The sequence below is a fragment of the Sorex araneus genome, chromosome 6 (assembly GCF_027595985.1).
Source record: "Sorex araneus isolate mSorAra2 chromosome 6, mSorAra2.pri, whole genome shotgun sequence".
Lineage (NCBI taxonomy): Eukaryota > Metazoa > Chordata > Mammalia > Eulipotyphla > Soricidae > Sorex > Sorex araneus.
Genome location: NC_073307.1, coordinates 8287793 through 8315408, shown reverse-complemented (window position 1 = coordinate 8315408; position 27616 = coordinate 8287793). Strand labels below are relative to the sequence as shown.

The 27616-nt window shown below is 47.0% G+C and overlaps 1 protein-coding gene across 47 annotated transcripts in view; it reads right to left on the bottom strand.

Moving 5' to 3' along the window:
• The window catches only part of ANK2 (ankyrin 2), a 580173-nt gene that overhangs the window by 250325 nt on the left and 302232 nt on the right, over positions 1-27616 (bottom strand). For 9 of the 47 annotated variants that reach the window (XM_055143276.1, XM_055143275.1, XM_055143284.1 and 6 more), the window contains exon 1: positions 15000-15821. The exons of 14 other annotated variants lie outside the window; for them this stretch is intronic. In XM_055143276.1, the coding sequence (XP_054999251.1) occupies positions 15000-15128 (129 nt within the window). In that variant the 5' untranslated portion in view covers positions 15129-15821. Of the gene's footprint in view, positions 1-14999; positions 15822-27616 lie in introns of those variants that run through there. 24 more of the 47 variants (XM_055143319.1, XM_055143290.1, XM_055143279.1 and 21 more) reach the window with 8 other exon arrangements.

Sequence of the window (27616 nt, the reverse complement as noted above, 5' to 3'; positions counted from 1 at the left end):
GGTGCAACCAGGAGGCATGGAAGCGTCTGGACCCTCTAACACAATGGCGACCCAGGGAAAAGTCTATTCACAAATTATGAATCACTTAACCAGACAAAACAGTGGTTGGTAGACAACCTCAATGACAAATGAAAGACGTTTCAGCAGTATTTTCAACATCAGTGTGACTTATAGGATGTAAGCACATTATCCTATAACCAGCAGTGGAAATTTTGCAAGGGAAGGTCAGTTATTCCTCTAGCAGCTTCTTTGCCCCATCCTTCCTGCCATCCTTCAATTCTATTCTATGGTAGTCTACACACTGGGAATGGCCACTCACAATATGTTTGTCAACACTGAGGTTGTCTCATTGTGTTACGAGGGCTGGTACTTGGCACCATCAACAAACACCAATAAGTTTTCCAGGTCCGTTTCAGAAGGTGAGTCTAGGGAAGTCTCAAAGTACATAAGCAGCAGTTAGGCTTGATAGGGACCTACCTGTGTCTCAGGAAACCACTGATGCGAAAGAATATAGACTCGGAGAGCTGGTCGGGGTCCAAGACAAGAGGGCATTAGGACGCTCCAGGCAGGATACTGTTCTCACTTGCTCATTAAAACAGGAGTGAGTCCTGAGCACTACTGGGTGTTGCCTGAACACCCAAACCCTCTCTAAAACAAATTTATCAATCAGGAAAATTAGGTAATTATGATATCCAGCTTTAAATTAATTTATCTCACTACATAAACATCCCCAAACCCTCTCTAAAAAATTATCAATCAGGAAAATTAGGTAATTATGATACCCAGCTTTAAATTCATTTATCTCACTCTAGTTATTCAACTCCTATTTCTTTCTTCCAAAGGACTGTGATCTCCTGGGTTCTATCACTCACATCTCCATATCTGAACTCACTTTGGAAACTGCATGGCTCACGGACGCAAACTAAAACAAGATCCCTTTTCCTTTCCAACACAAGGGAGAAGAGAAAGAAGATGAGTGCAAACTCAACGCACCTCTGCCGACTAGTGAGCACAGAGACTAGGAAACGGGATCATCTCGATTGAGCTACACGAGATTTTAAAGATCACTGGAGTAAATGAATTTGTTTCATAAGCTCTTAAATAATCTCCTCGAGCCTCCAGAAGGGGCGTGTGTGAAGGCAGCCCCAGCGAACGCAGAGGCAAGCATCTTCGCTGCAAATTTCCTTCCCCCACAGAGAACCTCTCTGTAACCCCAGTTCTTCACCGTTCAGCACCGTTTTCTCGAGGAGAGCCGAGTGTCCTTGAGCGTGCATCCACAGGCCCGCCTCTTGTGCTACACAGCTGGGTCTGTGTGTCACCTTCTGGGTACAAAGCCCCTTAGATGGTTCCACAGTGTCTGTAGTCAAGAACTGACACCCACTCCTTGATCCCTTGCGGTCGCCTGCCCCCGAATTAGCGCCTCTTGTGATGCCATGTTTCGCCCCCACAGCCAGCCTTTGATTTTTGTCCCTCCAAACCCACACTGGTGCCCCATATCTTGTAGGTCACCGCCTGAACAAAAGCGCCTCCTTTCCCAAGTGACCTCTCTTCTCCAGGAAGTATTTGTTTCTGGCAACTAGCTCTACTTAACTCTTCTGGTTTGCTGCCTTTAGGATGGGACACGATTTCATGACACATTCGGGCCACATTTGAAGCAGGAGCCATAAAGGAGTTGGACGTTTGTGACCTAGTCCCGGGAGATCTCAGGACACATCATGCTTGCACCCCACTGTATAACTGAAGAGTTGGCGAATGCTGAGATGTCCCTAAGTGTCAACTCTGGCTCTCTTGCTCTGTGTCTCCGAGGGGCAGCTACCATTACTGCCACCCACTCTCTATGAAATGATTCTCTGTGGGTTTCAAAGTCCTGGTTTGACCAGTCTACCAAAGATCTAATAGAAAAATAAGGGAACTACATAATAAATGCCTTCCCGGGAAGTGACTCAAATTGGTATGTGAAATGCAAACCAAAGATGACCACCAGGCTTCCTCTGGCCACTTCTAGCCTCAAAATCTGCCTTAACAACTTGGAGAAAACTTCAAGAACCACCAAAGGAACATCCTCCCTTTATTTTTTTTTTCTGTCAGGTAAGAGCTGACATACCAGACCTCTTAAGGAAAACTTGCATATAACAATAAAATTTGGAGGAGGAACATCAAGTCGGATTTGATTAGACCTAATTTTGTGAATATTACTTTTGAGAGCATCTATCTCCCCAGATGATCTGCTACCTTCCTCAATGAAAGCATCAGGCCTGAGAGATAGGGTTAGGGTAAAAATATTCGCGATAGCACAGCAGGTAGGGCGTTTGCCTTGAACACAGCCAACCTGGGTTCGATTCTCAGCATCCTGTATGGTTCCCTGAGCATGACCAGGAGTAATTCCTGAGTGCATGAGCCAGGAGTAACCCCTGTGCATTGCCGGGTGTGACTCAAAAACAAAGCTATATATATATATATATATATATATATATATATATATATATATATATATTAAATGAGAAAAACTTGAGCATTTTATTGAACTATTGCAGTCATTTCTCTTTTTGTTTTGCTTTTCCCCGTGCCAGGGAAGTTAACCGAGGCCCTCACACGTACAAGATACACACTCTATCATTTAGCTAAATCTGCACCCTCTCCCCCAATTATTTATAAAAAGAAAGGATGCAAGGACACAACTGAAAACACTGTGGAATCATGCAACAGAAATAAAAAATTGACCAGGTCAGACAGCCTCATCATTTTACAGGTGAGATGACTAGAACCCGTCCGCTGGTTGGCCAAGCCCACAGTCAACAGGTACCATTGGCATCTGGTCTGGATTTGCTGTTCGGGAGTAGCTGACACTTTTGTGTGGATATCCATATTAGTGAACAGATTTCTGGCACGCTGCCAGCTCTTTATAAGCTGAGATCCCACATCTACCCCCAACTGTGCAGTACGTCTTAAAAGGGCTGAAAGCTACATTTGGTTTCAAATGTTAAAGGACTATTTGATCTCTAGATTAATAATGAAACTGAGACACCTTCTTAAAGTTCATGTTTATAGTATTCATAGAATTGCTTAAAAATTCAACCTGCAGATTAACCAGCTTTCCTGATTTAAAAAAAAAAAAAAAACATTTGGAAAAGTCATCATAACTCCCAAAATACAAATACATCAAGAAAGGTCAATGTCAGTTTTTGTTTTAATTTTTCTTATGGACAAACTAAAAGGTATCAAAATTGGTAATTACAGTTCTCTAAGCAGTGTGTGTATATGTGTATGTATGTGTGTGAAGGCATCTACATATACATACACATATAAGAGGGAAATACAAGTCAATGTGTCATGACGTTCTTACTCCCAATCCAAGAATGATGAGATGTATACAATTAATTGTGTCCCTTATATTTCTCTTCCTTACATCTACACAGTGTTCTACTGAGTTGCTTCCCAGACTATAAGCACATTGAACACATAATAAAGAACATCTCTAGAAAAAGATGGATTACAATGAAACTCTAATTAGGAAAAATAATGTTTTTGTTCTGCAAGTTGTTAAAGGAATGAGACAAAATGGAAGCAGTAATTTCACCTGCATCTGCTAAAACACACAACACACACACACACACACACACGCACCACGCACACACGCATACATGCATACATGCTTGAAAACAACCTAATTCAGAATTCTGTATGATCCAGTGAAGAATTCCTGGCAGTCTCAGCGAGCCGGGAAGAGAGAAAGCAGTTTGTGCCAAAAAAGTGAAAACAACAGAAAAACAGCTCTAGTGAGAGGTCACCGAGTTAGCCCTACTGAAAAGAATGTCTGAAGGTAAGTCATTTGTAAATTGCTCATTCCTTGTTATTCACCTATATTTATCCCATTTTCTATCATTTTGAAAGAACAATGAGAACCCACCAAAGTCAGGCAACAAGAACAAAAATAAGGAGTTGTTGACTTGTGTTAGGCTTTTGGATAGAGCTGACATCTCCAAAGGTTTGAGGTCTCCAAGGCTACTTAAATTACCAATTAAATCCCTAGGATATTTACTTGGGTTTATTCAAAACAGAACAATCTGCTACAGACAAAACTTTCTTTTCCTGACCCAGTGACTTCCCTTCTAAAACACTGCTTAGAGAAATCCCCCACCCTTTCTGAGCTTAATTCCGTAGAACACAGAAAACTAAACCCTGGTCGGTCCTGAAGATGACTCTGAGTGCAGAGTCAAACTGTGGGTGATAGAGTCTTCCAACGACTCTGAAAACTCTTGTTTCCTGCTCTCCATCCTCAGAATTAATTGGTTATTATATAGACCAATTAGTCTCATTGAGCTTTCAGGGGTTGCCAAGGTGCCTCCTATCTACACATGGAAAATTTTTCTCAATGGCAATTTAAAGTCATACCAATGATCAGAAGTAGATTCATGACCGTTCTGAATTCAGAGATGGCGCAAAGCAGGTGTTGATAAGAGAAAAGAAGTATGTCTTCCGGTGCTTTCCAACTCTGGTTGGAGATCTCCAAGGGAACTTTAAATATATATAATTTATGGTTTTCTTTCCTGCCCAGTCTCCCCTGGGATTCTGAGTTATTATGAATGGGATGAATTCAGATGACTCTAATGAGATTTTCCACAACAGGCAATAATCACAGGTCATCTTTGGAGCAAAAGGGTCATACTCAAGAAACTGATGATTCCACGAACAATTTAGGTAGCTCTCCAAAATCTGGGAAGTGCTTTTTAGTACTATTCTGTATTTTAAAATACAAAGTCCCTGTCATTAAAGAGAAAAAGAACACATTCCTGAAGAAGAAAAGAAATCCTTTGGAGAAACACCAGTGAAAAAAGGATGGAATCATGAAAAATATAAAGGCAAAAAGACAGTATGGGGTGAGCGGAAGTCTGAATTTTCTTGTACTTTCATGTCATATCTACTTAAAAATATTTAACATTAGCAGAAATTAATGAAAAATATAAAGGCATAAAGACAGCATGGGGTGAGCGGAAGTCTGAATTTTCTTGTACTTCCACGTCATATCTACTTAAAAATATTTAACATTAGCAGAAATTAATGCCCTTCATATAATTAGGACCTGGGGCACTAGAGTCATAAGCAAGATCAGTGGGGTATGATTTTCTGGACAGTGTAGTTTAAGGAAAGCTTCTCATGAGGTTGTGTGTGTGGACTTTTACACAGCTCTTCAGATTTGCTGTTCATATCCCTCAATTAATATTGATTTCGAGAAGTTTAGATATTGAAAGTTTCCATAGGAGATGTGGGAAGAAATGCAGGACAAGAGGCACTTTCTGTAAAACAGTGAGGTTTCTAAAAGACCTGAACAGGGACCAGGGTGATCGGACAAGTATCAAGCACATCACCGGACTTCAGCACCGCTGTATCCTCAGGGTCAAGCAATAAACTCTTACTCAGTATTGTTGGGAGTGACCCCAGGGACCCCTGCACAATTCTTGGGAGGCCCCTTACTAATAAGAAAAAAGGAGGCCTGAATAATAACAACGTTTCTAGTTTGTGGTCAAACCAATTGGTCTAACAGTCTCTGTGTGCTCTTTTATGTTGGTATTTATGTTAACTGTTGACCTTCACTGTTGACCTTAACTGTCAAAACATTGCATAATATCACGCTGACTGTGGCAGAGGGATACGGGATATAGGCACTATGCTAGTATATGTTGTTTGGTAAATTATACCCCTAAAATGGCTGGAGCGATAGCACGGCTAGTAGGGTGTTTGCCTTGCATGCAGCCAACCCGGGTTTGATTCCTCCATCCCTCTCGGAGAGCCCAGCAAGCTACCGAGAGTATCCCGTCCACACGGCAGAGCCTGGCAAGCTCCCCATGGCGTATTCAATATGCCAGAAACAGTAACAACAAGTCTCACAATGGAGACCTTGCTGATGCCCGCTTGAACAAATCAATGAACAACAAGACAACAGTGACGACAGTGACAGTCACTAATTCCGATGACCCTTCGATATTTTCAGTATTATGCATCTTGTCAAAATGTGCTGCATTAGCATTTTTTAACTTATAATAAAGGTAACTGATGCACTCACTGTGGTTTTGAAAGATTAAGGCATTCATAACAACTCAAATTAATGTCACCAAACATGGGGGGAAGTTATTCTCATTTGTTTATTCTAAAGATTTTAGATTACAAAAATTGATTCATAGTAGTTGGTGTGTGTGTGTTTATGTGTGTGTGTGTGCGTGTGTGCGCGCTCTTTGCTGCTTTGCTCACACAGGCAAAGTATGTGCTCTACCACTGAACCATGTCCCATAGTAGTTTTTTTTGAGATAAGATTTTTCTTGTCTTGGACCAATCTTCCTTAAGACTCCTCTTGAGCTGTATAATTGGGACTATTTTTGTCACAAGCTCACAAATTTGATAGCTGTTAACCCTAAGCTTGTAGTTAGTCACCCACTCAATAGTTCAAAGAAGTTCTTTATAATTAAACACTAATAAAAACTCAGATTTTCGGCACCAGTGGAGTGCCATAGATAGTGCAAGTCACTTATAGACAGTAATTATCTCGGCCAAGAAATAGAGGGCTTGGGATGGAATTAGGAACATGGGGAAGGAGGAAATTTAAAGACAAAATTGGGTTACCAAAAAAAAAAAAGTGATGCTTATGGTAGGCACTGAATACAAATAGATATGCCTGAGCATAAGCATTTAAAACTCCAAAGAGGGGCTGGAGAGATAGCACAGTGGGTAGGGCGTTTGCCTTGCACTCGGCCGACCCGGGTTCAAATCCCAGCATCCCATATGGTCCCCTGAGAACGGACAGGGATAATTCCTGAGTGCAGAGCCAGGAGTTACCCCTGTGCATTGCCAGGTGTGACCCAAAAAGCAAAAAATAAATAAATAAATAAATAAATAAAATAAAATAAAACTCCAAAGAGAAAGAAAAGCAGGAAAAATGTTTAAATGTTCCCTTATTAGCAGGCGTTGGAACGTACATACAGCCGCTGTCCGAATAAACCATAGAACAGGACCCATCCTGCATCTCTCCGTCGGTGCTGTAACTGCTGACATGCTGATGGAGGAAATGTGAGGAAGTTACTGGCAGACAAGTGCAGGGAGGGCCCAAACATGGCATCGGCATGAAAGGGCCCAAAAAAAGTTTCTGGAATTTTCCACGTTTGAACAGTTCCAGAATGCAACACATTCAACAGGACCACACTATTCTGCAGTGATTTGTATTTTTAATCACATTGTATTTGGTCGGGTGCCCAGAAGCGGTTGTGTACATAGCTCTCGGCTGAGTGGGGCGGCCCTGAGTTGGGTTTCCCCTTGGAGTGAGGCCGAAGAGCGTCTCGGCAGAAGGTTCCAGGACAGGGAGAATGCCTGGTGCATCCCTGCTTCCGACACAGTGGGAAACGCCGCAGACCCCAAAGAGAGCACAAGCAGCTGTCATTTATTTGACACTTTTTTTTTTCTTTCTGGCGCTCACCTGGCGATGCACAGGGGTTACCTCCTGGCTTTGCACTCAGGAGTTACTCCTGGCGGTGCTCAGGGGACCAATATGGGATGCTGGGGATCGAACCAGGGTTGGCCGAGTGCAAGGCAAATGCCCTACCCGCTGTGCTATCGCTCCAGCCCCTATTTGACACTTTCTGCAACTTGCTCCCCCACTCCCCAGTTTGGCCTGGTCTGGGGTGGTGTGGTTTGGTCTGGTCTGGGGACCATCCCTGGCAGCTCAGGGCTTAGTCCTGGCTCTGTGCTCAGTGATCAAGGAACTACGTGGGGTGTGGAACGTTGAATTTGCACAGGTTGGCCATGTGCAAAGCAAGTGTCCTACCCGCTGTGTTATCTCTCTAGCCCCAACAACCTTTTATTTATTTATTTTTTTGGCTTTTGGGTCATACCCGGCAATGCACAGGGGTTACTCCTGGCTCATGCACTCAGGAATTAACTCCTGGCGGTGCTCAGGGGACCATATGGGATGCTGGGAATCGAACCCGGGTTGGCTGTGTGCCAGGCAAATGCCCTACCCACTGTGCTTTCGCTCCAGTGCCCTCAACAACACATTCTTAAAATAACTCAAAAGTTACAAAACAAAGTCCTTCATGCACTTTCCTATAAGATGCTATTCCATTTATTTAAAAAAAAAAAAAAGCAAAAACAGACCAGCGCAGCAATTTTCAAAAATTATTCATCTCAGTTGCCTTCCACACAGCAGACCTGGGTTGGATCCATGGTCCCCCATATGGTCCCCCAAGTCTGCCAGGAGTGATCTTGAGTGTAGAGCCAGATGTAAGGCCTGAGCACCACCAGGTATGGTCCCAAACACAAAACAAAATTCTTTCATCTCTCTATGTCCAGCTACAACTGGGACCATTAATGGGTGCAAATATACTCTCTAGGTACTCTCACTGACACCACGCAGACAAGGAGAATTTTAATAAAGGGAGGACCCCCAAAGGTTGTCCCAGAAACAATATGTCTTGTTCCCTCCAAGTTAAAAATTATATACATAGAAAGCAAAAGCAAAACCTGAATTCTGATTCCATTGATGAGAATCCTGGTTCATGCAAGTTGGTGAGACATAGTTGGGAGAGAGTCTGTGTTTATTCTCTACTTAATCCCATGCAAAAATTCTTTTTCTGTGCCAGTTTACTCAATATAAATATGCAAATACATTTTAAAGTTTTGATACAGTTATAATAAAGATCTATCATAGTTTATAATTGACAGCAATTGCTATGTCTCAGGGGGACATCTGGTTTTTAATAGTTGATTTCCTAAGAAAGCTCATGAAATACTCCAGTGCAATAACAATAAAATTGAAACCTTAAATTTATATGGTTTCCTCTAAAATACAGTGTTTAACTTATCTTCATGGTAGTTGAGTTCTTTCTATTAAGGGAAGATATTTTGGAGGTGGGCTGGAGCGATAGCACAGTGGGTAGGGCGTTTGCCTTGCACACGGCCGACCCGGGTTCGATTCCTCTGCTCCTCTCAGAGAGCCCGGAAAGCTACCAAGAGCATCTCACCCACATGGCAGATGGCAGAGCCTGGCAAGCTGCCTGTGGCGTATTCGATATGCCAAAAACAGTAACAACAAGTCTTACAATGGAGATGTTACTGGTGCCCGCTTGAGCAAATCGATGAGCAACGGGATGACAGTGATACAGTGATACAGTGATTTCAGAAGTGAGGAATATACTTTAGGATTGACTTTCTCAGCCTCCACATTCAGTATAGGTATTAAAGAGCTCATATAATCTCCTTATCCCAATTAATTTGGAAGCCCGGGTTCAAACCCCAATTCTGTCATTTACTATGTTTACTGAACTGAATGAGTTCTCTCATTCTCAGTCTGTCTTCTTAGCTGAGGGATAATTTTATAAAATGTGAAATTTAAATGATACAATATGTGCAAACTGCTAACAATGGGTCCTTAATAAGCATTAATTTGAATGCTCTCGGTATAAGTTTATTTTTAAAAATTTACAATTAAAAACTTCTTAAGCACTGTGATGCTAAAAATCAGTCCAAAAATCACCCTATATTATCTAATTCCCATGAACAGAAATTGTCATGAATTGAAGGATGGTCTGTCTCAGAAACAGAAAACATGCTCACTTATTTGAAGCAATCATAATTTAAATGAGAAAGATCATTTAACTATTTGCTTTACTTCCAAGAATAGAGTCGTTCTTGATTTTTTAAATTAACTTTCTGAAAATTGTTTGTAATTCCCAACTTTAAAAAGTACAGTTGAGGGGCTGGAGTGATAGCACAGCGGGTAGGGCGTTTGCCTTGCACGCGGCCGACCCGGGTTCGAATCCCAGCATCCCATATGGTCCCCTGAGCACCGCCAGGGGTGATTCCTGAGTGCATGAGCCAGGAGTGACCCCTGTGCATCGCCAGGTGTGACCCAAAAAGCAAAAAAAAAAAAAAAAAAAAAAAAAAAAAAAAGTACAGTTGAGAAATAATATGTAGCCATTAAAATATATATATATATTACTCCTGAAAACCACTTTCTGGAAAAGTCTTACATGTTTGCAAGAAATTGAACGTGGGGGCTGGAGAGATAGTACAGCTGGTAGGGCTCTTGAGTTGCATGCAGTCAACCCAGGTTCAATACCCACATCCGACAGGGTGCCCCACCAGGAGAGGTCCCTGGGTGCAGAGTCAGGAATAAGCCCTGAGCACTGCCGGTAAAACAACCAATAAAAGAAAGAAAAAAACAATAAGAGAAATCCAATATGACATTTAATAATTCCTTTACCATCCTCCTCAAGTTTTACATCCTATTGTAAAACCATATATGAGGATATATACAGATAGACCTTTTTGGTTTTTTTTGGTTTTTGGATCACACCCAGTGATGCACAGCTCATGCACTCAGGAATTACTCCTGGCAGTGCTCGAGGGACCATATGGGATCCTAGGAATCAAACCCGGGTCGGCCACATGCAAGGCAAACGACTTACTTGCTGTGCTATTGCTCCAGCCCCCAAGATAGACATTTTTAATTAAATGTAATCATTAATTTTGTTTGGATTTGGTTGGGGGCCACACCCTGGAGTGCCAGGCTTTTGCCTTGCATGCAATTAGACCCTGTTGGATCCTGGGCATCACATATGGTGCCCCACCCTCCCCAAGCACCACAGGGGTCACCCCCGTATACTGAGCAAAGACTCCCTGAACACCACTGGGTGTGACCCTCACATCCCCAAAATAAATAGAAACTCAACGTATTCATTTCAGCAACTATATGCTAGATCCATTTGTTTCAACTCGGGGCCACTCCCGGCTGGTACTATAACTTACTCCTTGCTCTCTGCTCCAGGGTCACTCCCGGCAGTGTTCGGGGGCCCACATGCAGTGTCACGGACCATGTGTGGGTCAGCCGTGTGGAGAGTGAGCACCTTAGCCCCGTTCCTAGCTCTCGGGACTCTGTGTTGGCCTGTTTACTTACAACTTAGTTTTCTTCCACCTCTAACAATTATGATCAAGCACAGTATCGGTAGCATAGGGGTAGGGCGTTTGCCTCGCATGCGGCTGACCCGGGTTCGACTCCTCCGTCCCTCTCGGAGAACCCGGCAAGCTACGAAGAGTATCCTGCCCGCACAGTAGAGCCTAGCAAGCTACCCGTGGCATATTCGATATGCCAAAAACAGTAACAAGTGTCACAGTGGAGACATTACTGGTGCCCACTCAAGCAAACTGATGAACAGATCAATGAACAACGGGACGACAGTGCTACAGATAGTGCTACAATATATAACTGAGACATACTGTATCTAAATATCACCCACTCAGTCAATAGCCCAAAGAATATAATTACTTTTAGGGCAGGAGAAACAGTTCAAAGAGCTTTACACGGGGCTAGAGCTATAGTACAGCGAGCGGGTAGGGTGTTTGCCTTGCACACAGCCGACCCGGGTTCGATTCCCAGCATCCCATGTGGTCCCCCGAGCACTGCCAGGAGTGATTCCTGAGTGCATGAGCAGGAGTTACCCCTGTGAACCGCCGGTGTGACCCAAAACAATACAAAGAGCTTTACACATGATTTACACACAGAAGACCCGGGCTCTATCGCCAGCACCTCTGGGTTTCCTAAGCACTGCCAGGAGGAACCTCTGAACCTCGGGGAGTACTCCTGAGCACTGCAGGGGGCACGACGTGGCTCCCAAACAACACCCGTAGCACCACTGACAACCGAACCGAAGGACTTGCGACACACATGCAACATGTTTCAGCTTTGCAAATCGTTACAATTTACCTAAAATATTTTCACGGAGTACAAAATCAGAACCCAAAGTTCCTGTTGTTACAAAAGAATATTAAGTTCTAAATGTGGCCACTTAAGGGATTCACTTTAAGGCCGCAACAATTTTCACTTCAGATCTTTTCAAAATCAGTTTGTTTGTTTTTCTGGTTTTCTGGGCCACGTGTGGTACCAACAGAGAGCTCAGGGGTCACTCTTGGGACGGTGGGTGGCCGTGGGGTACCAACCAGAGCCCCGTGTCTGCAAGGCACACACTCCAGCCCTCTGAGCTAGCCAGATTCCCCCACGCTGTGTCACCGCCTCTCCTGCACTTCAGCGGGCCCCATCTGAGCTTTGGAAACATGAGGCTTCGTCTGCAAGGATATATTATTGTATATTATTGTATATCCCTTATAATTGGATATCTGATTATTTGGATATATCTCTTATGTATGAATATATTTGGACTTTTAAAAATCCTTTATAATTGGATAGAAAATGAGAGCATCGTGTGTAGGGCTGTTTTGTTGCAGTGGTGGTTTGTTTTTGCTGCTTACTATGTTTTTTGTTAGTTACTGAGGGGACCACACCCATGATGTTGGGAGTGGGGGTTGCAGGGCAGCCCCCAGGCCACTTCTATCAGTGAAAGGGGTTGAACCCAGAGCCACACACATCCAACACAGGCCTCCTGTCATTTGAGCCACATCCCTCCACCCTCCGCGTAGTTCTTTATGTTACCAAGTGACATCCCCAAGTAAAGCATACACATTTCTAGATTTAATTTCTGGAGAGGGTAGTTCAGAGAGCTAATAGGCAACTAGTTTTTCCTCATTTTTTTCTTCAACCTCTAAAAATTATTATATACCTGTACAAATAAATCACAAAGTAAAATTGTCTTCTGTAAACCAAAATACTCGATCTGGGTAAAGGAATGTTGAGGATATGGGGGGCGGGGGGAGGGAAGGAATGAGGGCTGGGAAGGCATCTCTAGAAAATAGATCTCATCCACTCGAAACAAACCAATAAAACAAGTCAATCTTTCAGCAAGGCCTAGCTGAGCCATGATAGTTAGACGGGGCGAAAGCAGCCGTAATAGATCAGTGGATGACCAAGAGACATGTATGGCTGGGGAGAAGGAGAAGGGAAAGAGAAGGAGAAAGAGGAGAAGACGAGAAAGATGAGGAGGAGAAGATGAAGAGGAGGAAGAGGAGTACAAGAAAGAGGAGGAGGAGGAGAAAGATGAAGAGGACAAGAAAGAGGAGGAGGAGGAGGTGGAGAAGGAAGAGGAGAAGGAAGAAGAGGAAGAGGAAGAGGAGGAAGAGGAGGAGGAGGAGGAGAAGGAGGAGGAGGAGAAGGAGGAGGAGGAAGAGGAGCTGTGCATAATTCGCCCAGTTTCTCTGGTTCAAGCCTAAGGACACTCTGACCGTGAGGGCCAGAGGGCCCATGACAAGACAGGAATCCACCAACGCCTGTTTCTATCGACCCACACACCGCAGCAACCCAGCCACGGAGCTCCTCTGCGACTCCTGGTGCTTTTCTATTTAACACACAGTGTTGTGTTATGATACAGAAAAGAGGGTAAGATCAGTCCGGATACAGGAACAACCCAGAGTGAGACCTGGAGGCTTCCCGGGGACACGCTGGATACTGGAGCTGAGGGAAGTTCCGGGCCACAACCGCGTGCTGAATAAGCACCGCTGGCCGAGGGACAAGAGCCCATGATTTGGAGAAATGAAGATGGGATGGCCCGACTCGCAGGGCAATGGCTGGGGGCCGCAGGGGCTCACGGAAAGGTCGAGAAAGCAGAAACCGCAGTAGCTGTCAAAGACGGGGCTAACTTGCACCCCAAAGGCCTGATGCACCCTGGGACATTATTAAACTATTCAAGGGCGGACGGGCCGTACTGGAAGTTCCCCCCAGAAGGGAAAACACCATCGGCCGCTGATTTTATTGATTCATGTTGTCTGGAAACAGACATTTGGTCGAACTGGGGTGGCGCTGAGTAGCAGAACCAAAATGCCGTGACCCCCGCCTGGAAGAAGAGCTCAAGTTCAGGTAGATTCTCCGGGGTCTTTCCCAAAAAGGAGGCAAAGATACCACCCGCCACACCCCCACAGCCAGGGAAAAACTTCCACGGTGAAGGAAGAGAGAACGGCCTGGAGCTTACGAAGTTGGGGCTCACAATCCCCGGCGCACCCCTCAAGCCTGAGCTATGTTTAGCAGCAGCCTGTGTACAAACCACTATTTTTAACGCCCTGCTCCTGCAATATGCCATTTATCATCAGAAATTATTCAGTGACCTACTTTGTTAATGAAAGCACTTACTGACACCCCCTTTCCCTCCTAGAACTAGCCCACCTGGCCTCACGGAGACCCCAGCTCCCTCAAGTGGCAACTGATTATTTCTATTAAAGGGGGAAATATTTTGAAAGGTATGACCACTTTAGAGCTTCATGTAAAGGACATCAACATGGCCTTCCCTCCACTCGGGATAATTTTTCAAAAATTATTTAGCCGCTAGAGTCAGAAAGGAAAATTTAGGATTTTAATGCCAGCCATTCGTTTTCTATCAGGCTTGTCCTGAAATAGGGATTCTTCATATTCTACTTCACGAAATCCCAGTTTTGTTAAATATCACGGTGGGAAGGGGGGTAGATGAATGCTGGCAACTAAAATATCAACTGATTATTTTTTTTAAGTAAATGTTTAAATGCAAAGACACAGATGACTGCACCACTATTCTCAACGCAGCTTCACACAGAACCGGCTCAACCGTCAAAAAAGAGGGGGGGAGGAGGGGAGGAAGAGTGACTAAAACCTGCGATTTATTCTTTACCAGAGATCTCCACCAAATATGTATATATATGTAGTCGGGGAGAAGGTGCAATGCTGAGGAAGAGACCCAAGGAAGAAGGACATAGTTGAGCATTAATCAGCCTCTTCCTTCTTGTCTGACAAGCGCTCGGAGTCACTTGCAGGAGAACCAAATACCTGGGTGTGGAACTGAACCAAGATAATGGAGAAAAACAGAAGGGAGTGGTGGCTTCCTTCTACCCCACCCCACCCCACCCCACCTTTTTCCTTTTTTTTTCCCCCCTGGCTTTAAGCAAAGGGAAATCGCCCTGCTCAGGCATCTCTCCTCCCAATGCAGCAAAATTTTCGGAGCTCGGGGCTGCACGCTGAGCCGGGAACCGGGGAAATGGTGCAGGGGCTGCAGCGGGCGAGGGAGGGGTCCGGGGGCGCGCGCCGGGGCAGAAGCGCCTCGTACCTTTCTTTTCCGTTCCATCCGCTCCCTGGGGATTTTCCGTTGTTTTTTTCGCTCCCTCTCCAGGTTTTTCTCCTTTTCATCCAGATCGGCCTCCCGAACTTTTTTAATAGAAGCGGCGGCGTGAGCCATGGTGCCGGGCGGCCGGTGGCAGCGGCGGCGGGACTGGCGCGGTCAGCACCCCAGTGGCCAGCAGCGATCCACACGCTCCGGAACGGCGCCGGGTCCCCTCGCGCCCTCCCCCCGGCACGCACGCAGCCCGGCACGGCCCGGGGAGGGAGGGAGGGAGGGAGGGGGGGTGGGCGCCCCCACGGAACCCCCCGCTCGGCCCCCCAGCTACGGCCTCTGCAGCGCCCCGCGGCCCCCGGGCCGGGCACACCTGCGCATCGGCGGGCACGGCCAGGTGTGCGGGACCCCGACGCCCCGACGCCCCGACCCCCGGAGCCCTGCAGCACACGCCCAGGGACACCGGGCGGGGGGCAGCCCTGCAGACGGTCGGGGCCGGCCGGCGGGAGGCGGCGCTGCTGCGGCTCGGGGGGCGGGGGGCCGCCCGCGCCCGCAACCACACCTCGATGCGGGCGGAGAAAATGCTGCAGTCTCCCGGCCGCCGCTGCCCTGGCTACCGACGCGCGGCCGCAGCGCACCCACGGGCTCCTGCAGCCCCGCCGGCCGCGCGCTCCTCCCGGGCTCAGGAGGGAGCCCAGGGCCAGGGATGCGGGGGAGCCGCGGGGGGAGGGCGGGGAGCCGTCTGGACCCCTCGCGCGCCCGCGTGCGCGCGCGCACACACACGCGCGCACACACACACACGCACACACGCACACAGACACAGACGCAGACACACGCACACACACGCACACAGACACAGACGCAGACACACACGCACACACACACGCACATGCACGCACACGCACACGCACACGCACAGCCGCAGGGAGCGGCCACCGAGAGGAGCTGTCCAGGAGCTGCGGCAGCGTCCTGGGTGCAGCCAGGTGATACCCCCCCCCACTACACACACACACACCCCAGAAAGAGGAAGAGCCCCAAGGGCCCAAAGGGGTGAGCCCGCATATCCGGAAACCCCTCTCTCCATCACCCTGCCGCAGATTGCAATTCCGGAGGCCCAGGGAATGTGAAGAAGTGAGGCAGTGAGCTAGCAGGAATATTTGGGAGGGGGTTTCTGGGTGCACCAGAAAAAAAACGGGAGATGGGATTTAAAGTAAAAAAAATTCTCCTGCTCACTCCAGAACAGGGAATTCTCTCTCTCCTACTTCAGCGCGGTTAAGCCAGGTATTTAGGATTCTGTTGCAGTTTCAGCAAGGGGCACGAGGACGGCACTCATTTCCCTTTTTGTTTTTAGGCCACACCCAGCGGTGCTGAGTACTTCCTCCTCCCGCTCTGCGCTCAGGGATCACTCCTGGCAGGCTCAGAGGACCATACCGGGGTGCTGGGTATGGAACCCAGGTCAGCCGCCAGCGAGGCAACGTCTTAAGCCCTGTGCTATCTCTCCTCCTGGCCCGCTCTTTCTTTCAATTATACTCCGTTCTGGAGAGCAAGCGTTTGCTCTCTGTTCTAGATGGTGGATTATGGAAATCCTCTTCCAGCACACACACACACACACACACACACACACACACACACACACACACGCACGCATGCACGCACGCACATTTCCCCGTTTTAAAATGAAACTGGATGACTGTGATCATCTCTAACACATAAACAGCACCCAGTAAAAAATATCCTTTAATAATAAGCGAGACAACATTAAAAGTGATCCTGTAAAAAGATGTGTTTGCAGAGAGACGCTTCCGTGGCTAACAGCGTCTGCCTTGCAAGCCTGACAGGGACCCCCACCGCGCCGAAGTGTCCAGCCCCGACCAAGCACCACGACCAAAGTGCCACAAGCCCCATCGTCACAACAGCAGCATCCATGGTGATAAGGGAAGGGAAGGGGGAAATGACATCTGTTTGGGGAGCTGGAGCGAGAGCACAGCGGGGAGGGCATTTGCCTTGCACACGGCCAACCCAGGTTCTATTCCCAGCATCCCATAGGGTCCCCAAGCACCACCAGGAGTAATTCCTGCGTGCAGAGCCAGGAGTAACCCCTGAACACTGCCGGGTGTAAGCCAAAAAGAAAAAAAATATATCTGTTTGGGGCTCTTTGCCTTTAAGGCCAGGTCCCTGTATCAACAAAGCGAGGGAAGACACGTGTCCCGCACACCGTGAGGACAGACACCCTTCCCAAAAGGGAAAACTCAATTTTCGGGGCTGGAGTGATAGCAGAGTGGGTAGGGCATTTGCCTTGCACGTGGCCAATGCGGGTTCGATTCCCAGCATCCCATATGGTCCCCGAGCACCACCAGGAGTAATTCCTGAGTGCAGAGCCAGGGGTAACCTCTGTGCATCGCCGGGTGTGATGCAAAAACAAACAAACAAACAAAGAAACCCTAATTTTCTAGATGTCTAAGGGTCTCTCTCTACACATCTAGCCTGAAAATACCATTTCACAACTCTTCTTCTTCTACCCAAGCTAAGCCAAAAGTAGTCCAGTTCATAAAATCAATAAAACATTTCACCTGCAAGTGAGTTTGTTCTACAAAGAACCCAGCCCTGAAGCGGAATTCCTTTGTGCTGGGGCCATCAGTGGGGCAGTGCCAGTCCTGAGTTAGGGTCCTGGAGGGTCAATCCACGCCCAGCCAGGCCCGTTCGCTTCTCAGGTAGGAAGAGCCAGCTCTTCTCTGATCTGAACCGCTAGGAGCTGCCTTCTGGAGCAGGCCCAGATGTGGGTGGGAAAGGGCGCAGCGTTACGGCACTTGCCTTGCACACGGCTGACCTGGTTTCATCTCTGGCACTGAGTACGTTTCCCAGATCCCGCCAGGAGTCATCCCTGAGCACTTCCAGGGGTGGCTCTTAAACCAAAAAATCAAAGTAACATTCTGCTCATGATGGCCTCTTCCCTCTGAAAGCCCCGGTTCCTTATTTACCCAGAAGCCCAGCCTGACAAGGAGCTTGACACAGGGGTCTGGGCAGTGGCCTCCCTCCCAGGGACCCGCCACGTCACCACCTGCCCTAGATGTAGGAGACTCGCTTTCTCCCCGGAGACGCTTGGGATTAATCTGCGGTGATGGAGCGAGAACCCGGCTGGCAGGAAGGGGGCCCGGGCAGCAGCGGGACAAGCACACAGGGTGTTCCTGGAGCCATCTGCCGGCCTCGGTGCTTCCAAATATGCTAAAAATATGTTTACAACTAAGCAAGAGTCACTGGGTTTGGGGGTGTCCTTTGTGCTCGATTCTGAGAGCCTCAGCAAAGGGGAGCCGGGCTTCCTCTGGGGTTCTCTGTCCACCAGACTCTGGAGTTTTCACATGGGGCAGATCACAAGGACTGAGGATGGACGGTTCCTCTGGTCAAGACCATCTCTGCTTCCACCCACAGACCTGCCAGGAAATCGGGCGGGAAAATCAGACCTTGAACCCCGATAGCTTGCAAGGAGTTGTTTGGAAGATTAAGATTCTTGGTTCCCAAGATGCTCTCGTTTTGTTTTATAAGCAGGGAGAGAGAGACTGAGTGTGAGAGAGGAAGGGAGGGAAGAGAGAGGGAAGGAGAGAAAGAGAGAGAGGGAGGGAGGGAGAGAGAAAGAGAGAGAGAGAGAGAGAGAGAGAGAGAGAGAGAGAGAGAGAGAGAGAGAGAGAGAGAGAGAGAACTTCATGTCACTTTGTCTCAGGAAGAAAAGACACAGCATCCACTGTGAGTTTGACATCAATATTTCACAAAGCCTTGCGGTTGCTGAAACCTTAAAAAAAAAAAATCCCTGCTTCACTTTGCTTCCATTTCTCCTAACGGGGAAGGGGGGAGGGCGGGCAGGAACCCAGACAAGCCAAGTCGCCGTGCACAGCAGCTCGCTAGAGGACAACTGAGATGTCCCACTTGGGACGTTGGAAGCCCCCCTCCAACACGGGCACACACACACTTTCCCCATTTTAAAGGGAAGCTTCTAGTCCCTGTCCTACTCCCAGGCTGGAAACAGGACCCGACACTAACCAGCAGGAGAGTGGAGTCACGTGAGAAGCGTTCTCTTCTAAAAAGCTGTGCCGAGAGACAGGTCCACGGCCAACACTCCTGCCTTGCACACGTGAGAGTCAGCAGAGGCCCCTTGGGCGAGGGCACCCCCCACATCCCCCTCCACACGCTGCCCCTCCAGACCCCAAACAGGAATCCCAGGCCACGGGGATGCATCTTTCCAAGGAAAACAGACCCCCCCCCCCCCCCCCGCCGCTAGTCCTAGCTGAGCGCAGGGTTCTTCCTGCGGCTCCTCTCCACGGGACGGCGCGCTCCCACGTAAACCAGGGGGCGCCGCCAGCACAGTCTCTGGGAACATCAGACAGGCTGACCCTCCCTCCCTGGGGCTGACCCCCTTTCTCCACAACCAGCTCGGCCCCCCGCAAGCTGAGCAGGCAAAGGTTTTTCTCCAATTGTCACTTCTGCTCATCAGATGCTCCGAGGATTTCTGTTAAAACTGAAGGAGGGGTGTGGAGTGAAAGGGCTGGAGGGGGGGCAGTTAGTGATGGTTTTGGGAGGGACGCACGCAGCCCACACTCACCAGCTGCCCCCTGCGCAAACAGGGCACCAGTTTCCAGGAGCTCCCGGCCATCTCCGTGCCGCGTGGACCACATCCGAGCCCCATGAGACAACCGGCTCTGTCCTGCCCTCCTGCCGCCCTCCGCCGTCAATGGGAGACGCGCGGGAAGGCACCGCCCATCCTGGATGTCCCAACTTAGCGGCCAGCCCCGAGAGACCGTCCTTCACGGAGATACGGAGAGAGAAACGGCCGCCACCGGCTGGCCCCGGGGTCCAGCAGCCCCATTGATCAGAGTCCAGAGAAAATTCTCTGCAGACAGCAGGCATCGGTGGCTCGGGGCATCGCTCGATAGCAACTGAGCTGGCCACATGCAACCCAATGCCTCCTCCGTCCTGGCCGCGCCCAGGGGATGCGGCGATACGGTCACTCAGCCTCTATTGGCCTCCGCCACCAACGAGGCGTCAGATGGGTCACATGCACCATGCAAGCGTCGCCGAGACCGGGGTGGGGGCGGGGATAAAGGGCTGGGGGTCGTGCTCACTTGAGCGAGGAGCCAAGAGTTCAGTTGCTCCCCAAGCTCGATGGCGTTGAGCCACGCTTGAGACTGGCCGTCTGCTCTGAGACGGTCAGCAGGAGCGGAAACGCCACTGACTTCGCTGTCCACCCCCTGTAGGTTGTACCTGAAGGTGAAGTCCAAAAGTCAGTGCAAAAGGGCATAAAATGACGGAAGCAGAGCTTGCCACTCACGGGACAGCCCCGACTTGGCGTGGCTAAGAATTATCTGGAAGAAAAAGCGTTGGTTTGTCAGAAAAGTCCAAGGGCTGGAGAGAGAGAACATAGGAGGACAGGGACTCACTCCACTTTGCTCTCTGACCCCTCACCTGGCCCCCAACTCTCCAGCACCCTCAGTTACTACTGAGCAGAGGCAGGAATAGTCCCTCAAAACAACAGGATGGGGCCACGATCCCATACCAGAAACTCAGAGACCCAATTTGGAGACGGCACCTGCCTTCTCCCTGATTCAGGAGTGGAAACAGGGTACCTCCCCCGCCACCTCAAGGATGGAGAAGCAGAGGGAGGTCACCACCTGCCTCTAAACCTCCAAGGGGGGTTAGTCACTTTTCTGAAGGTGTGAACTCAGGATCAGTACAGCTTCCAGATGTCACTGCATTTCACTTTCTTTCTTCTGGGAAAGTGATAAAGAAAGAGCTACCACAACCCAACATTAATTTCTTTTCAACAGACCTAAGTTTTGTTTTGTTTGCAACCCTCCTTTGCCAACGCTATCTGTAACGGGACAGTCACTGTTCCTTGCCTTAAGTATGGCCCACACTGTATTCCCACCCCTGCAAAGTCAGAGCCCAGCAATATGGAAACCAAAGTATACGAGTAAATCAAAGCTTATTCAGAAACCACCTTTTCAGCAGTGAGGCTTAGGTCCAGCCCTTTTGTGAACCGGTGCTCCTTCCACTTGTAAATCAAACCCATCCCCCAAAGACCACATACCTACAAGGACAAAGTTCCCAGGAAATAGGATTCCTAATCATTCCGTCCCCACGGAAGCCAACAAGAATGCTGGATAAAATCAAATAAAAATAACTGCTTAAAAGCAACAAAGAGCTGACATAGTAAGGTGGTGGTTCTAGGCATTCAAAAAAAAAAAGAGAAAAAGATATAAAAGGGCAGAAAAACTGTTGTTGTTTCCTGCAGGCATCTCCCTGAACCTTAGTTTTGCCAGCATTCTGGGCAAGAGGGCAAAACTCAGAAGTCACTGTCTTACAAGGGAGTGAGTAGCGGGTGGGGACCCCAAAAACCAAGACCTCAAAGGAAAAATAGCTGTAGTACTAGGCTAAAGTAAAAGTAAAAACTGGAGCCGGAGCAATAATGGGTAGGGCATTTGCCTTGCATGCGGCCAACCCAGGTTCAATCCCCAGCATCCCATATGGTCCCCCGAGCACCGCCAGGAGTCATTCCTGAGTGCAGAACCAGGAGTAACCTCTAAGCGTCTGTGTGTGACCCCAAAAAGAAGAACAAAAAAAAGTAAAACCAAATTTAAAGCAGTGTTCCCGCAGATTGAAAATCATGATTTATTGTCAGAAGGTTCAAGAAAATCCAAGCCTCAAACCTGCTTGAAATGGCGCCCAAATTCCTTGGGATCACTGAGTCCCACAGGAAGAAATGTATGTCTCCCGGAAGGAGTTCCCTGCATCCCTGACCTCCAGTTAGCTGCATAAATAATTGTCCAAATCTAGTGGCCCTCCTGTACACAAGTTCAGGGCAAGCTGCCACAACGGAACAGAGAACAGACCCCAAGGCCAGAGCAATGACTCAGACACGGTGACACCAAAGGAACGAGGAAGTGAAAAGTCACCCCTGGCTCCTCAAAGCCCTGCCACTCAGCTGAGAAGTGAAGCCATCTGATTTCAGTACATTAGTTCTTGCCCCCTTCCACCACGCTATACCACTGTGCAGAAGAACAGATGATGCTTCTGGGATGACCTGGGGGCCCCCACCCTCAAGACCCACATCACATGCAACTATCCCTCCCGCCTGCCTGGCGAAGAATCTCCAGGAATGGCCCCCTGAGAAATTAGGGACGTCTCCCTCCTCCTCACATTTAAAAACATTTTTAAAATTTAATTAAAGAACTCCATAAATAATTACAAAGTTATTGATAGTTGAGTTTTCGGCATATAATACTTTAACACCAAGCCCAACACCAGGATTGGTCAACTTCCCTGCACCAGGGCTCCCATTCCGTCCCACCCACAACCCCGCCATGCCCACACCCCTTCCACCCTGCCTTCACCTGTCACCTTGACAGGCACATTAGATTGTCTCTAACAAATGGTGCAAGGGAAAACTGGATAACTATGTGTAAAAAAAATTAAAGCTGGATCCAAACCTTACACCTTACATAAGAGTCCATTCAAAGTGGATCAAAGACCTTGAGATCTGACCAGAAACTACCAAGCACATTTGATGTAGGCAGGGAAGGAAGGCCCCCTCCCAAAGCAATGGCAAAAGCCGACCTTGCAGAAAACAGGAAAAGACAGAAATGAAGGTCTGATAAAAACCCTCACCTACCTACGGCAACACAGCCAGAGAAGCTCCGGCAGAAGCAAAAGGCCAGGGAAGGTATTTCAAAGAAGACCATCACCACTCCCAACCCCTTGGTAACCTCCTTAGCAACGGACTTTTACCTCGTGGGGGCAGGTTGGAGAAACCCTATAAAGACCACCTCGAACAAAAGAAGGGCGCACATACATTTCCTGAGCCCATGTGCTGCTTGCGCCCACATGGCCGAGCACATGTGGTGCCCGCATCTCCCCTCTTGAGATGTGGACTTTCATGCCTTCCTGTCTAATGCTGGGATGTGTGCAGGGGCTCTCTCCACCCTTGGAGAAGCTTGCGTTCTCTCTTCATTCTCTCCCACTTTCTCTCTCTCTTTCCCTTCAAAACCTCCAAATAAAAACTGGGTAATGCCACTGCTTGTCTACGCCTGAAATTCCTTTCTGCAACTGTCATCATCATCACTGTCATCATTATTTTCTGCAACACGAGACAAAAACCCAGTAACCCTGGGTCTTGGGTGGCAGATGTGAATTGAGAGAAAGTGACCGTCTCTCCTCTCCACTTTACATGAGCCAATCATGGGGCCCACCAATATCACATTGAGGAAAATATAAGCAGAACACTTTAAGATTTGGTCCTCCCCACATTAAAAAAATTAAAGTAAAAGAACAGAAGATGATATATGGCAGGCAAATGAACAGTACAAACATCCAGTGAAAGGCAGTAGAGTCTATGCCGGAGGGCTTTGGAACATGATGCTTTTCATAAGGGGTGTTCACGATGATGTACTCAATTCTAGAGAAGTGCATGCTTGAGCATATGAAAATTCCAAACTGCTACCCAAACTGAAGAGGGAAAGAAGACAGAACTGAAGAGAAGAAAATAAAATAATTTCCACAAGTCCAAAGTTTGTTTGTTTTTCCTTTTTGGGTCACACCTGGCGATGCACAGGGGTTACTCTTGGCTCTGCACTCAGGAATTACTCTTGGTGGTGCTGGGGGTGGGGGGTGATCGGGGACCATAGGGGATGCTGGGAATCAAAGGTGGGCTGGCCACGTGCAAGGCAAACGCTCTACCCGCTGTGCTATGGCTCCAGCCCCAGGTCCAAAGTTTTTATGATAAACTAAGCTCAATGGTTCAGTTCAAAACTTGAGGTTATATTCAACCCAACTAATTATGCAAAAATCAAAACATCTCTAGAGCATTTCCTGCCTCTAGTTTGATCCTGCACTGAACTTTTAGTCCCATGTCTTCGGAGAAAATGAATTTGTTTTTCTTCTCACTCATTTCTTGATGATGCAGAGTAGAAACCCTTCCCAAACCACCCTGCAGAAGCACTCCATCACTCTCTCTCTCTGGATACAGACCTCTGACAATGAACAAAAGTTGCAATTTATAACGAATCAGACTAAGTTTACATTTTTTTCTCCCCTTGCTAAAGGCAGATGCCTACCAAGACTCAGGGATATTGATTACCAACTTTATACAAATACAACTCAAGTTGTGTTTGTTATTGATGTCATGGAATGAAAACAACTCTTGGTTTACCCAAGGAACTGTGAGCGCAAAAAATGTTGAGGAAGTGGAGAAAACAGAATTCTTTTCTTGCACTGTTGGTGGGAATGTAAACTGGTGTAGTCTGTGTGGGAAAGGATGAAGAGTCCTTTAAAATAGTATAAAGAAGTGGAAATCCACGGTGATTCAATTAAAAAAAAAGAAAAAGAAAAAATACAAGAAAACTCAACCTGAAATAAATAAATAAATATAATAATGTAGCACTGTAGTCCCGTTGTTCATAGATTTGCTCGAGCGGGCACTAGTAACATCTCCGTTGTGAGACGTGTTGTTACTGTTTTTGGCAGATTGAATACGCCACAGGTAGCTTGCCAGGCTCTGCCATGCGGGCGAGATATTCTTGGTAGCTTGCCGGGCTCTCTGAGAGGGACGGAGAAATCAAACCCAGGTCAGCCGCATGCAAGGCAAATGCCCTACCCACTGTGCAATCGCTCCAGCCAAAAAATAACAATAATAATAATTTAAAAAATTAAAAATAAACCTAAACTAAGAACATGCCTTTGGGGACACTGGATGGAATTTTTTTTAATTGAATCATTGTGAGATACATAAAGTTGTTCATGATTGGGTTTCAGTCATTCAGTGTCCCAACATCTGTCCCTCCAACTAGGATGGAGCTTGAAGCGACTATTCTAAGTGAAATATTTAAGGAAATGAAAGACAATAATTCAATAGTTATGATCATATCATAATTCAGTTGAATCACCAAGGAAAAGCACACTGGCAAGGAATAACAAACTTGGCTACTAAATTGGACAAAAACGCTGGCAGCTTCCACAGGGAAAGGGGGAGGGAGAGAGGTCACAATTATATACATGCAGAAATGTGGCACCAAGGTCCTGAAATTCCACAATATTTAAGACAATGATAAGTCAATGAGAAATTAACAATGTAATAAAAACCAATATACTTTGTAGGGATCTGACAAAAACTAGTCTCTAACACATGTTGCTGTGGAATTATGTATGTGGTAAAAACAAGTATACATGTATAGGGAGAAGGTCTGGAAACATCTAGTGACTCAACAACCTGATTGTTTTCGCAAGGATCTTTAAATTCTGGTTCCAATGAAAAGACACAAAACTGCAAGGAAAAGCTCTGAGACAACACCTACAATTAGTGGTACTCAAAAACGAACAAGTAAAAGCACACAAACAAAACATCCATTGTTATTTGGCAGAGCTGTGTTTGATCTCAGGACTCACACCTACAAGACACACACATGCTTTACCACGGAGTCACCTCCAGGCCCCTTCACTACAGGGCCTGGACCCTACATCAAATCATTGCTAAAAGATGAAAAAAAAATTAAGTATATATGTACCATTGTTTGAGGCTCTTCGTATTCCTGGAGCGAGCAGATGCCATTGGGCTACACTAGCACGCGACAGGGACGAATGGAGACATTACTGGCGCCCGCTCGAGCAAATTGATGAACAACGGGACGACAAGTGATACAAATACCATTGTCTATGATTCTACACCTTAGCCATCTTATTATTCTGGGGGGGTGGGATACCCCTCAAGAAGTGCTCAGAGGGCCTGGGGGCCGCCTGCTGGTGAAACTCAGTGAACCAATCACGTGCGATACGCAGGTCCTAAAATTCCACAATATTTAAGACAATGATAAGTCCTTGAAAAACTAACAATATAATAAAAAACCAACATATGTTGTAGGAATCTGAGAAAAATAAGTCTCTAACACATGTTGCTGTTGGAACCTCTAGTAGCTCAACAAACTGGGGGGGTCCTAGGGGAGCCTGCAATGGCAGGGATTAGGATTTGTTTTTGAATCCAACCTGGGCTCTAAATTGTAAAAGAACAGCGTCGACTGTTCTGTTAGCAACCTGAGAAGCATAGCAAAGCTTGGTTGTCACAGCTGGGACTCCTTTGCAAGTGCTCGGGTACAGCGCCAACACCCCCTCCATCACTGAGGCAAGGGGCCCTTACTTCCCACCCACCTCTTCTTGCTGCTCCCCTGGAGGTCCTTCCCTCTCTGTCCTCCTCCCTATATTCTGGAGTCAAGGCTGATGGGGTTACCCCACCTGTACACCTTCGTATGTATAATATTAATTTAGTATTATGAGAATAAGTAGCATGTAATGTATTTGTATTATAAAATAAATATTATTTACAATATTTATATATTAATTGCATGTTATTTTATATGTTATTTCTACTTGTTAGTATTATTGTTTGTACTTATTAATAGTATTTAATAAAGTCTTGATAATACTTTAATAAAGCCTGAAAGGAGGATGCCTCTCTCATTACCTCCCCATCCAGTTATTCTATATACCACAGATAAGTGAGGTGAGCCTATGTTTGTCCTTTTCTGGCTGACTTCACTTAACATGGGATCTTCCAGATCCATCCAAGTTACAGCAAATTGCATATTTAGTCATTCCTTGCTGCTGCGTAGTATTCCTGTGTGTGTGTGTGTGTGTGTGTGTGTGTGAGAGAGAGAGAGAGAGAGAGAGAGAGAGAGAGAGAGAGAGAGAGACTTAGCATGTGCCAGTCCAGAAGGCAGGGTGGGAGAGAGGGGGCAACCTGGGGAAAACACGGTATGCGAGACACTAAATGAATCCCTTTGTAAATCATGGTACCTTCATGAAAAATAAAACAAAATGCTTTTTTTAAAAAAAGAAATACTGTAAAGGAAATGTGTCAAAATAGAGCGAGGGAATTGACTCCAAGTGTGGACGCATGCGCTCTATGTGCAGGGCTGAATTCCTCACACACCAGGGTCCGCCCGAACCCTCAGCCAGGAGGAGCCCCCAAGGAAAGGTTAGAAGTCAGAAACAATTATGCGGGAACTTGTAAGTCATGTTACCTCCCTAAAAAGAAAAAAGAAGTGGCTTCAAATGATGTGGTAGGGAGATGGAGTTTGGAAAAAAACATACTTCTGTCTAAGATTGGCTGCCTCTTACTTCGAACCCTGTCAAATGTGGTGCAGTGCTCTTGGAGTATGGGTAGGGGGTGTCTTACGATGTGACACAAGAACAGGTTCTTGTGCAAAGTCAGGAGCAACCCCTGAGCATGGCTGGGTGTGACCCAAAAAGCTAAATAAATAAATAAGGGGGTTTTCTTGTGTTTTGTTTGTTTGTTTGTTTGTTTTTGCTTTTTGGGTCATACCTGGCAATGCACAGGGGTTACCTCCTGGCTTTGCACTCAGGAATTACTCCTGGCAGTGCTCAGGGGCCCATCTGGGATGCTGGGAATCGAACCCTGGTCGGTTGTGTGCAAGGCAAATGCCCTACCCTCTGTGCTATTGCTCCAGCCTGGAAAGATGTTTTTTTATTTAAAGGAAAATGTATCCAAATGTCTTTCTCACTCATTAGATTGGCAACAAGATACAAATGCCTGCCCCAAACAAAACAAGGTATCCATAAGC